General features: G+C 33.5%; 1 protein-coding gene across 1 annotated transcript; it reads right to left on the reverse strand.

Annotated features, from left to right (window-relative positions):
- Positions 1-132: 132 nt before the first annotated feature.
- Positions 133-3,201, reverse strand: LOC110422994 (pentatricopeptide repeat-containing protein At1g59720, chloroplastic/mitochondrial-like). The gene is given in 4 exon segments (XM_021437073.2): positions 133-968; positions 1,158-2,643; positions 2,646-2,775; positions 2,777-3,201. Coding segments are annotated over 3 exon segments (1,833 nt in total). The 5' UTR covers positions 3,020-3,201; the 3' UTR covers positions 133-968; positions 1,158-1,183.
- Between the last annotated feature and the right edge of the window lie 9,427 nt (positions 3,202-12,628).

Consider the following 12,628-nt stretch of genomic DNA (forward strand, 5'->3'; position numbering starts at 1 on the left):
ATGTTTAACCAATAAGGTATTATGGAGCTTATGTTGTTGCAAAATTGTCTCATGGTTAATAAATGAAATTATTGCAGTTGATTTTAGTTGCCGCGCTATGAACTTTTCACATTGTGTTACCATTAGCACATAAAACGTTTGCAGCAGACTGCAAAATCAAGTGGCTTTAAGCTTCAAGCGCTCTACTTGAAAACATGATGTTGTCATAAACAGTAAAGGTGGATTATGGTTTGGTTATTTCTTCACAGGAAAGTAGCAACTAATTTTCAAGAGAAAATAATATAGCTGTAGAAGGGCAGTAAATTTCCAATTTTCACGGTTGTTGAACAACTGGGAGCAGTTTTGTTTGCAAATGGTGGTTAAATGATACTTCGAAGCAATCTAAAATCTAATGACCTTGGACGCATGAAAGGCTGAAGTGGGAACCGGGAAGTCAAGATTTGCCAATACCAGCAGAAGCAAGTGCTTCAAACGATGGAACTAAAATTGATAAATGGAAGTGGCTGTCGTAAGCCATTATCTATTTAGTTATTTAATGATAAATGTTAGAACTCAATATATTGACCTTGAGCTGAAGCCAACTTAAAAGCAGGAAAACCATCTTTCGTCTCCTGCTAGCCATTCTGGCAGAATGAGATCTATTCAATGTGAGGGAGAGGGAGGCACATGAGAAAGCATTTTCTTTGCTGTACAGCTCTCATCTATCCTTGTCCGAATCCCAGAACTGCATCCTATCATACCGATTGCCCATTTTCATCTTAAGATGATGATGAAACCACGTCCAGATGACCTCAGATAAAGCACTTCCAGTAAGTCCATTGGAGTCAATACTTAACACAGGTATACGCATACACGATTGCAATATAATTATTATAATTGAGCTTCTGCAACTGAATTAGGTATGTATGTAGACTTCTTCAAGAGGCAAAAAGAAGATGCTGAGATCTCAGTTTGTTGCAACAGATTGGCTGCCCTGTCCATATCAGGGAAGTCATATGTTAGCAATGAATGCATCCAAAGGAAAAAAAATTTATTTCATAACCTCTTCCTGTTGTGATTTCAGTTTACATGATACAGCAGCACAACACAACCGTCTAACTGTATCCTAGCTTCAATAGATATTCTAAAATTTATGTCATGTACACTGTGCAACTTACACATTACTTTACACTGCAAACAATCATCACCAATAATCCAAGCATGAGCAGGAGCCATCTTTAAAGTGATGAAATCTGGCACGATCACGTACAAAAATCTCAACCTTGAAAATTCTAGAGATCAATTTAGTTACCTCATGGCAGTCATTGCATACCCGAAGATTTTTAAAAATACGTATTGGCATGCCCGGTTTGAACTTCAAAAGGCCCAAAGCAATAGCAATTCTTTCACTGTGCAGCCTAAGAGAATATTGTCTAGCCTCATCTAGCTCGTCAACCATAGGTGCTTGTGAATGGTCAGGTGAATACCCTACCAATGCTAGTTTTTCATCAATCACATTTAGCATCTGGTATATTTCTTTAGTTTGAGGATGAGATGTGTCCCCTGCGAAAAGTTCATGAGCAACGCCATCTATCTCAATTGAGCTACAACCTGGCTCTTTTGTTACACCTTTATCAGTCATCAATTTCCTTACCAATCCAACATCATCCCACCTGCTAGCTGAAGCGTAAACTCTTGATAACAGCACAAAGACACCACTGCCAATGTCTCCTTCTGATTCAAGGACTTGCCTGGCCAACTCTTCACTTAGATCAACCCTGCCAGTCTTCTTACAACAAGCATCAAGAAGACTTCTCCAGATAACAGCATCAGGTCTCATAGGCATTGTTGATACAATGTCAAGAGCGTCATCAATAAACCTAGCACGGGCCAGAAGATCAACCAAACACCCATAATGCTCTAATCCAGGTTTAATCCCGTAATCATTAATCATCAAATCAAAATACTCACGACCCTTAGAAACCATGCCTTTGTGATTACAAGCACTCAAAACGCCAACAAATGTAATAGGATTCGGCCTGAAACTCTCCATCCTAATAATTTTATCAAAACATCCTATTGCCTCCTGAGCTTGGCCGTGCATTGCAAATCCTAGGATCATATGATTCCATGAAGTTACATCACGTCTCGGCATCCTCGCAAAAACCTGCTGAGCTAATTCTAAAGACCCACATTTGCAATACATATCCACCAACGAATTGTTGATCAAAACATCGCTACATAAATCAAAATCACACTTATTCAACAAATAAGCGTGAGCCCACGCGCCCAAAGACAAAGCCCCAAGACCAGCACAAGCTCTTATAACACTTTGCAGTGTGTACCCATCAGGATCGAACCTATATTGCATTTCACGGAACAGTTCTAAAGCATTATTAAACTTACCAAACTGAACAAAACCTTCAATCAAAACATTCCAAGAAACCAAATTTCTTCCAGACATTTTAACAAACACTTTTTCAGCTAAGTCCAAACACCCACAACTTGCATATAAATGAATCAAACTGTTATTCACATAAACATCGGAACCGAACCCATGTTTCAAAGCATGGGCATGAACTTGTCTCCCTTCAGACAAAGCGAACAAGTAAGCACAACCTTTCAGAACAAACGGAAATGTATGCTTGTCAGGGAAACCAGAGCTTGCTCTAGCATTTCCTGATAAAGTCTAACGGCTTGCTCTTTGTTGTTAACCATGTGGGCACAAGCTCTTATAAGAGTGTTCCACATGAAGGAATTGGGGTTTTCAACTTGATTGAAAAGCAGAAGGGCATAAGTTGAAGTCAAGGGAGGAAGAGAGGAGGAGGATTTGAGAGTATAAAAAGACGGTTTTTGGATGGTGAGCTGAGACGGAACGGAGGGTTTGGGCGTGGATTTGTTTGAGTGTAGACATGTTCGTGCATTGTTTCAAGGCAAAGAGGATGCGGCCGTGGTGGTCGAATGAAGAAGCATTTTGGGTGTCGATGGCTTTAGATGGAAGAAGTTGAGGAGGTGAGCTTGGCCCGGCTGCCAGCGCCATGGTGAGTTCAGTTGGAACTAGGAAGTTAAGAGCAGAGGATTTGATTGGTTGCTCCAATCACAGAGCCAAGATGACACGTTCAAAGTAGGGAGATTTTTCCATGGAATGGGTTTGTTTTGCTGGAGTTACGAGCCAGGCATGTCATGGTGATAATCATGAGCCCAGGTCCGACGTTTGACAGATCATACTGTCTACATAATGAAACAAAGTTTTAAGTTTAATTTAGGTTTGTTTTTTCTTATCATAAAGTTTGTCAGTACTACAACACTATAAGAATTTCCAATTTCAAAAATATTATATATCATAAACTTGAAAAATAACTAAAACCTTAACCATAATAAAATTGAATATCCTATAAATTTTCAACCTAATTACAGTCCGAATCTTAAACAATGACATCCTTGGCTTTTAAAGTTAGAGACCTCCATTAACATTTATAGAGCACAGGATTTTTGCTTGACAAATAAAAGCATCCGTTAACCAGACACTACATGGTAAATTAAAAAATGTCTTTAAAGTAGCTGCTGAAATAACTCATCTTAAAAAGAGATAAATTTGTCAAAATATTATTGAGACAAAGGTTGGAATAATGTGAACCCACCTTCAAAATTTATGATCAAGTGTTATATGACCTATGAGTTATGACTCATCATTGTTGTCATATAGCTCCAACCGTGTGTCCCAAGAACATACTCCATGAGAAAAGTACATAAGATTCAAATTCAAATAATTTGTTGATAACTTTGAATCTCTTTAGGTAGCAATCCTATCGTCTCATTTGTATTGTATATATATTCATCCAACAACAATATGCGTTTAACTTTTCTCTGCATATCAAACTCTTTTATGATACCGGAGCATCAGTGCTCTAACAAGCTTTGATTTTTGGGATTGGTCTTCTTCTTCAACCATGGCCATTGATAGTTAATCTGCATCCCTTAATTACAATTGCAAACAACGTAGAAACCAACATTGAATTTCACCTGGAATAAATCATCAACCAGCTCCAAAACCACCATAGAATAGGAGCCATCAAACAATTACCACCATGCATAATAACACCAGAAACAACGTAGAAGCCAACCCCAAATTTCACCCAACAAAAACCACCATAGAACAAAAGCATTAAACACCAAAAACAAGCTAGCTCTAATCCCAATTTTCACCTTACAGGATCCATCAAACGGTTCCCAAACCATCATGGAACAAAATCCATCAAACCATTACCACGTTCTTGTCTTTTCTTTTCCCCCTTTTCACCAACTTTTTTGCATTTAAATTTGATGACGGGCTCAAATGCATCCACCTCACTCAGTGCCTTGTCATTTTTCGATAATATTTTGCCTTCTTCACCATCTGAATCCGATACTTCCACCACCACAGCACTTCCAACTTCAACCATCCCTTTCTTAACTTGGGATGGTTTGGGTAGAGGTATGTTGGGTTGGTATATTGTGTCCCTGCCCAGATTTAATCCAATCATGTCGGGCTCACCATGGGCAAGATGAAGGTCCCGTTCTAGTACTCTTGTGGCAAAGGATCTGTCCATAAGGGAAATCTTACTTAGCTGTAGGAACATCAATTAAAGATCTTCAACAGCTTCTATCCTCAGTTAAACCATTTAAGTTCATGGAATAGAATAAATACTTTATGAGAATAGATCTGAGGAAGAATAAAATAAAATTGTTATTATATAATTTAATTAATAACAAAAATAAAATAAGAATTATTATTATAATTTATTACAATGTTTGGTTAGAAAAAATAATTTTAGAATAACAAAGAATAGATGATAAAGAGATAAAAATACCCGTTATTATAATATATAATTATTTATTTTTATTTTATTTTGTAAATATTAATCATTTGTAATTTTTTTAAACTATTAGAGATTTTTTTTATAATTGGAGGAAAGGGGATTCGAATCTTGCTTTTTTAGGTAAGGGATTATGTACCAACCATGAGCCAAATGCTCAGGTGTATTTAAAATTTAAAAAAATTTAAAATATTATTATTAAAATATTAATAATTTTAATTAATTTTTTCAATTTAAAATATTATTTTTTATAATATATAATTAAAAACTTAACCTTTTTATTTTAAATTTCTTTTTTTTTCATTTTCCTTTTTTCTCCTTTAGTTAGCCACCAAAGATGTGGCCGGCATAATGGTGCATCAATTTGGCGCTCCTTGTGGTTAGATCTGACCATTAAGGCACCAAATCGACATTCCCCGTGGCCAGATCTAACAATGGAATGCTAGATTTGTCCACGGGGATCTAGTTGGGAAACATTAGATCCGATGCTTATTGTGACTAGATTTAGCCACAGATGCTAGATTTGGCATTTTCTCGATAAGATCTGGATGAAGAGCTTTAGATTTGACCATGAAATTGCTTTTATCGTTGCCTTCATCACCACTCCCTTCGGTGGTGGGTGAAATATTAGGGAAAGAAGGAGAAAGGCAGAAGTTGAAATGGAAGGAGAGGAGAAGAAGAGAGAGAAAAAGGAATATTTTTATATAGATAGGGTTGTAAGTTTTTAAACTTGATATTTTGGTGTTATCATTTTTAAAGGCTATATCCTCAGCCATGAAATAACAAATACCATGGAAGGAGGGTTGGTATTAGCTATTCTTTGGTTTTAGTTGATTTGGGGAATAGAGATTCCAGAGGAATGTTTATTCCTTGCAATATTTGACAACCGAACAAAAGAACAAATGTTCCTTAGGAATAGAGGGGGAATGGCTACTCCAATTCATGATTGACACAAACGTCTTGGTTATCCTTTTCACACAACATTCTCTATCATATTTTAAAGACTAATTCTTTTCTGTTTTCCTCTTTGTCTCACTCTCTATATGCAAGTCTTGTCATTTGGGATGTGAAGGTTAGTTAGCAATCGTCTTTTCCAACTTATTTTGCATTGATGTTCGAGTTCTAGCACCAATAAAATCTATTAATGGTTATTCTTATTATGTTTTTTTTTTGAAAGGTTATTATGTTATGTTATTTTTTTAGATAACTATTCTAAATATATTTGATTTATTTTTGGGTCTTTTTACCCCTATAAAGAAAAAATATGATGCATTCTCTAAATTTCCTAAATTTAAAAAATTAGTTGATAATTTCTTTAACATTTTTATTATCTCAGTTTATTCCAATGGAGATGGTAATTATACTAAGTTACAAGTATATATTTGGTTGTGTAAGTTATCCTTGGTTGCGATTCTTATACTAAGCATAAACTAGAGGCTTCACTTGTATTTTTTTTAAGAAAGAAACAAAAATAGTACATTTATGTCAAAAGTAATGTAAAGGAAAGAAATTCTCATAACATAATTTAACAAAAATAAAGCAATACCCTAGGAGGATCCTTGAGAAGCATCGTACCAATAAGACATTGAAAAGCCAAATTCGAAAGAAAATCTGTCAAATAATTGAATTCGCAATAAAAATGAATGATAATGATTTGCCATTCATCCCATCAAAATGTCTATAAGCATTTGAATCCTTAAGTAAAGAAAGTTTATATATCTAGGCATGTTGTCTTTGATGAAACTTTGAACTCTATTGCTTTTTTTTAGTTCCACTTTAATTCAATTTAATTCAATTTCAACAATCATTAACACTAATTTTTTTTCTCTTGGAACTTTCACAATCTCATTTAGAAAGTAACTCTACAGACACCTTAACTACTGGGTCATCATCTTTGTCACTAGCCAAGCCTTCAACAACTTTCACTAGAATAGATTAGTCAACCACGATAAGTCCTTGTACTTCTCTCGTAAATCTTGTTGATTCAACCCTTACACCTGTTGAACCATTTACCATATAGCAATGTCACAACCTTAATTCACTACTTAAACATACTTATTCTAGGTCATAAAGACAAATAACCAAAATTTTAAACCATGAAAAATTTAATTACACAGTGACTAAACATTCTATTAGTGTAAATGGGGTTTAGTAGAAATTTAAAGAGAATCAAAATAATTGACTTCAAGGAGTTCCTTTAATAAATGCTATTTATAAGACTTATTTTACCCTCACTACTTAGTATGTAAAGGAGAATTATGCGAATAGCTTTAGGCATATAATGAAGTTAACGTCTAATTTCATCTTGCATTTTACAAAGTGACCACTAGACACACTTGAGGGTTGCAAAGTTGTTTGGACTTTAAGCCTACTTTTTACAGCAAGTAGATTATAATGAATTTAGACTCGTTTGACAGATGATGGGAACTTAAAATATTTATGTTTATTTTTTAAATTTTTATTCAGAACATAACACTTCTTTTAGTCTGATTTTTCTGTTTTTGTCTTGTTTGTTTAGTGTATCAAAATGGTTGGTAGCAAGTCTTTTATATGAACTTGCAAGTGTCTTTTTTTCAGGACATAACTTTTTTATCAAGGCACCTTTATGTTTTAAAGACACCTCTATATGTTTGCAAGACACAATTTTGGTTGACTCTATATGTTTTTGATGATAACAAACATTCCTCATTCTTTGATGTCTAACTATATTATTGAAGTGTGTAGGATAAAGTTTGAAACCCTTAATAGAATTGTTGTTTGAAAGCAAGTCAAGAAGCTTATTGTGTTACAAGAATGGTTAATTAGTTAAAAGAGCAAAAAACAAAAGGCTAAACAAAGTCAAAAAAACATTAACTGGTTAACACGAAGCCTTAATCAATTAAGGCTATATAGGGTGCTACATCAAAGGAAGAAAAACCTTAATCAGTTAGCATAAGGCATAACTAATTAAGAATATATTGAATGCAAAATAAAAGCTTTTTAATTAGTTGACCAAAGGAATTAATTGGTTAAAAGTCATAATTGAAGTATCAAGAAGTGCTAAATCCAAGTGCAAAATGTTGATGACCATCTAAAGGCACTAAACCAAGAGATTCAAAGTTCAAGAATTCTTAATTGGTTGGAGCCCATTTCATTCAGTTAAAAATGAAAGAAGAGAGGCTTTAATCAGTTAATAAGAGCTCTAATAAGTTGCAGAACGATTGATGAAAAATAGTGTTTAACTGTGCTTGAAAATATAAAGTTATTAATTAGTTAAAACTATCATTAATCAATTAACACAGGGAAGTAGTTTCCAAGTCAGAGAAAAATTAATTGGCTAAAGTTTATCTTTAACTGATTAATGAAGCATTATTAGTAGATTTGAATCTAAGCACTAAAGGACAAAAAAATGGCCAGAAACTGCTTGTAACGATTAGTTTCCATCTCCAATGACTAGATGTGATCTTCCAAGTATTTAAAACCTCTCCAATAGTAAAAAATGATAGAAAAAAGTTTCAAAAAATTTGAAAGAGCTTAGAAGAGGAAAAACCTTCTCTTTTACATGTGTATTTTATTTTTATCTTTGTGAAAGGGTTTGAGTTGAAGCTTGTACAACTTAGATCAATTAGGTGATCATTTTTACCTCCTTTTATCTTTATTTCTTGTTTATTTAGAGTGTCTGAGACATTTTAAGGGGTAGTCTAAGCTAAGGTAAACTTAAGATTTGTTGTGAATAGGTTGGAGCTTAAGTTAGAAGCTCACCTTGTAAAAGCTTGGTGAAAGCTATTAATTCTAATAGTTCTAGTAAAATTGTGTTGAAAATCCTTGATTGAGAAGATCAATGTAGTGGATGTAGGTTAAATGGACCGAACCATTATAAATATTGTGTTTTATCCATTTCTTTTAACCTCTTTTTACTTTGTGTTTACTAACCTCAACAAGTTTTCAAACCATCCATCCTAAATCTTCTAAATAGATTTTAAATATCAATAGCTACCCTCAAAAATATTTTTAAGTGCTATTCACCTCTCGTCTAGTACTCGTTTTGAGACCAACAACCTTTTGGATAAAAGTATTATTCCACTAATTACCTTATGAAAGGACAACCATTAATACCATAAGACATGACCTTTGAGTTACGATACAAAAGGATGACTTTTCATATTCAAACTTTTGAGTAGTGGTGTTTTTCAATAGTCACACTATATGCATAACATTTCAATTGATGTGACTTCCTAATAGTCACAACTTTCAAAATTTCATATGAAAAAATATAACTTTTCATATGAAGAGATATAACTTTTTATTTTGAAAATACACCAACAATCCCTTACCATTTTCAAAATTTCCAAATACCAACAACAACTTTAGGAATCTTGTGCATAAATGCAGATATCTCACAAACTTGAACCTTCACTTAGCTAGTGTGGTTGGTTCTAGTATGAATTTAGTGGTTGACTAAGCATAGAACCATCGATTATTTATTGACTAGTCAAGCCACTAAATGCACACAAGGTTCCTACTCAAATTGCATCTAGTTTGGCTAATATGTTTTATGGTCTTGCGCTTTGCATCCATTGATAAATGTTAATAAAGTCAAGCCTTTAACTCCTAGAAACAGCCAAACATACACTCACATAAGTAGCTTTTATATGAAGTACCTTATGATTATGGTACTTCAACAAATACATGTTATAGGTCTATTAAGAACTTTCTTTCAACCTTACTTTTGCTCATTACAGTAACTAAGCACTTACTCGTTGGGTACTCACATGCATGTGGTGAAATGGTCAATACTCAAGACTTGCAGGTCAGCCACAACTATCTAGGTGAGCTTCCACAGTTGGTGATTTAGGTGATAGGCTTGAGACCCATTCCTTTTGAGGTATTTAATAAAAAGTCCTTTTGGAGTCCTTTGGTTAATGAATTCACCAAATTTTCATTAGACTTCATATAACTTATAATGATTATACCATTACTAATATCTCGTTTAACAATGTTGTGTTGAAGTCTAATGTATTTATTCTTTCCATTACATAGTTGACTATATGCTTTTGACATAGTTGCTTCATTATCACAATGAAATCCCACCCTAGTGTAAGATGCCAAGTTAGAAATCATTAGGTGGGCATGTATGTTTCATGTTATGAGCTTTTAAACTGAGATTTAAACTTTGAAAAATTTGTGTTTTGAGATATTCAGATGATTAGCAAAGTTTGGTGGAAAACAGAGTCCCAATAGATAAATTTTTAAGTTATTTTTACTTACTAGAATCTATCTATCGATGATACAAATCTAGAAAAGTTTTTAAGGAAATAAAAGAACATCTATTTATAGATGTTCACCATTTGTCAATAGACGGGATTATTTATCAATATCTGCGCAACATCTAATGATTAATAGTGAGCCGAGAGCTCTTTAAAACATTCTGAGCTCATCTATCGAATTGATGGCTTTCATTTATTGATAGACTACGTCAATTTTTTTTTTAAAAATTGAGATAGAAGGGTAATTTCATGTCCTAACTTATAAATACCCCATTTTCAAGTAGGGTTGTCAACCTTTAGCAGAATTTAGAGGTAATTTCTAAACCTTAAGCCCTCTCTAACTCATTTTTGCTTAAAATCAATATCTTTGAAAGATTTGAGCATGGTTTTAGGTTTTAACAAAAAATAAGAAATTTTCTCACTCTTGAATCTTTAAATCTTAGATTTTTTATTTTGAAAATATAGGTTATTGTTATAGAATTATTGATATTTGAGAACTAGAGCATTTGGGTGGATTTTCTTACTTATTAGAGTTTACCTAAGGTAAGAATGTTGGTTTTATGGGTTTGTACAAATGGGTATTTTGATGAGCAATGGATTTAGTCTATAGAAAATTAGATCAGGCAAACCTGAATTGTTTCGAAGTAGCATAAAATGATTATTATGTGATTCCTAAACTAAGTATTAATTGAAATATTTATTTGAGTGTTTAGGAATTGTTGAAACTTCGAGAATTTCATTGGAGTAGAGTTTTTCTTATTTGGTAGGCACGACTATTTAAGTTGAGTGGGTAGACTTCTTTTGAAACTATGTGAGTATGTAAAGTTGAAAGTATGGTTGAATGATTTGATGGATTATTGATACACATTGTTTCCATAAATATTTGGTGCAGGAAAAAAATGTGTTTGTGGATGAGAAAACGTTTTGAAAATGGTTTTCAAAACTATTGTGTATAAGTATATATAATGCTATGTAATAGTTTTCAACAATGAGGGATAATCCCTTTTAATGTTTTAAAGAATTCCCTTGATTACTCCAATGTTCAAGCTAGTGTGGGTATAAGATATTAGATAAGGTAATGATAGTGGTTGACTAAAAATGCTCTTGCATGTGAGTATTGTGAATAAAGGTGGCAATATAGGCTTGTCCAACACAGCTTGGCCCAAAACATTATGGGTTGAGAAAATTTGGGCGGGGCAGGGCTTGCCCAATTTTTACATAGGCTATCAAAACCTCAACCCAACTAACCCTTTGTCAGCCCATGGGTTGAGTTGGGCTAGCCCATTTTTTTTTCAAAAACCAAAAGAATTCATTTTCACAATTTTACCTAACAAACTCCTTATCAATAAAATTGTTTTATGATTTAATCCATAAATTAAATAATAAAAAAATTAAATGGTAAAATAGTAAATACTTGAAAACACATTTTTCAACTATTAAATACTTAATTAGGTGGAGAACAAACATATTTTTTCATTAGTTATGTTATTGAAATATGGAAAACCAAAAGAGAGAGCTTAAGTGATTGAGTACAGTGAGTAATAAGTTACAAGTTCCATACAAATCTAACAAAATTACTTCTTATTGTGATAGACTGATAATTGTTGTCAACATCAAAGGAAGAAAAAGGCATGGAGGAAGGGAAGGGGGGAATGGAACGAATATATTCCTTATCATGCCTTTGTAGGATCAACCAATGCTTTTCTTATAAACCATATTTTCCGTAATATTTTTGTTTTGTATTTTGCTCTTTATAGATGCAACAACAAAAACATTTTCCTCAATAAGCAATGAGTCAATAAGAAAGTAGATGATTTGTAAACTTTTTTTTTTCAAGTCTATCAACTTGAAAGCAAAAGTGTTGTGTGCGTGAAATTGGACTTTCACCTAAACGAGGGTTGGCCCCTCATGTCACCTCTAATGCTCTTGCTCAAGTTTTCATTAATAGAGATCCTTAATTCTTTAAAAAATTAAAAACTATTTGTCGTCACAATGCGAAGTGGGTGGGCATTAGATGTCAATTTCATCCTTGTTCCTTACAATGCGTGTGGTCACTAGGTTGTTGCGAAGATCGACTTGGTGAAGTGGAAGATAAGGTGGTGGACTCTGTAAGAACTTCTGCTGATAAGGAAACTGGACTACTTGTGACTCAGATGACATCCCTTACGATGATGATACCCATAATCTTCCATCAATCTAGTTATTTCAACATAATGCGCCGTAAGACATGAGATTTCATTATGATGCCATTGGAAATTCATTTGCCAAAATATGAGTGCATTGGCAAAATGATAGTGTCAGCTATGGTATGTTTACAGTAAGGTATATTGATGATATTTTACAATCCAGACTGATTAGAGTCAAGCAGAAATGATTGCAACTATGCATCGCTAATATGCTTTGGATATTTTTAGCAACAATTGTGAAAGCAAACCTTAAACCCTGCACCTTGAACATATGATAAGTTGTAGGTATATTTTTTATAGATACAATTAATTGTAATATACGTAAATTAAGAAAAATCAAAACAATAAATACTCAAATAAA

Source organism: Theobroma umbraticum, unplaced genomic scaffold (assembly GCF_002168275.2).
Source record: "Theobroma umbraticum cultivar Fairchild unplaced genomic scaffold, ASM216827v3 scaffold_20.0, whole genome shotgun sequence".
Lineage (NCBI taxonomy): Eukaryota > Viridiplantae > Streptophyta > Magnoliopsida > Malvales > Malvaceae > Theobroma > Theobroma umbraticum.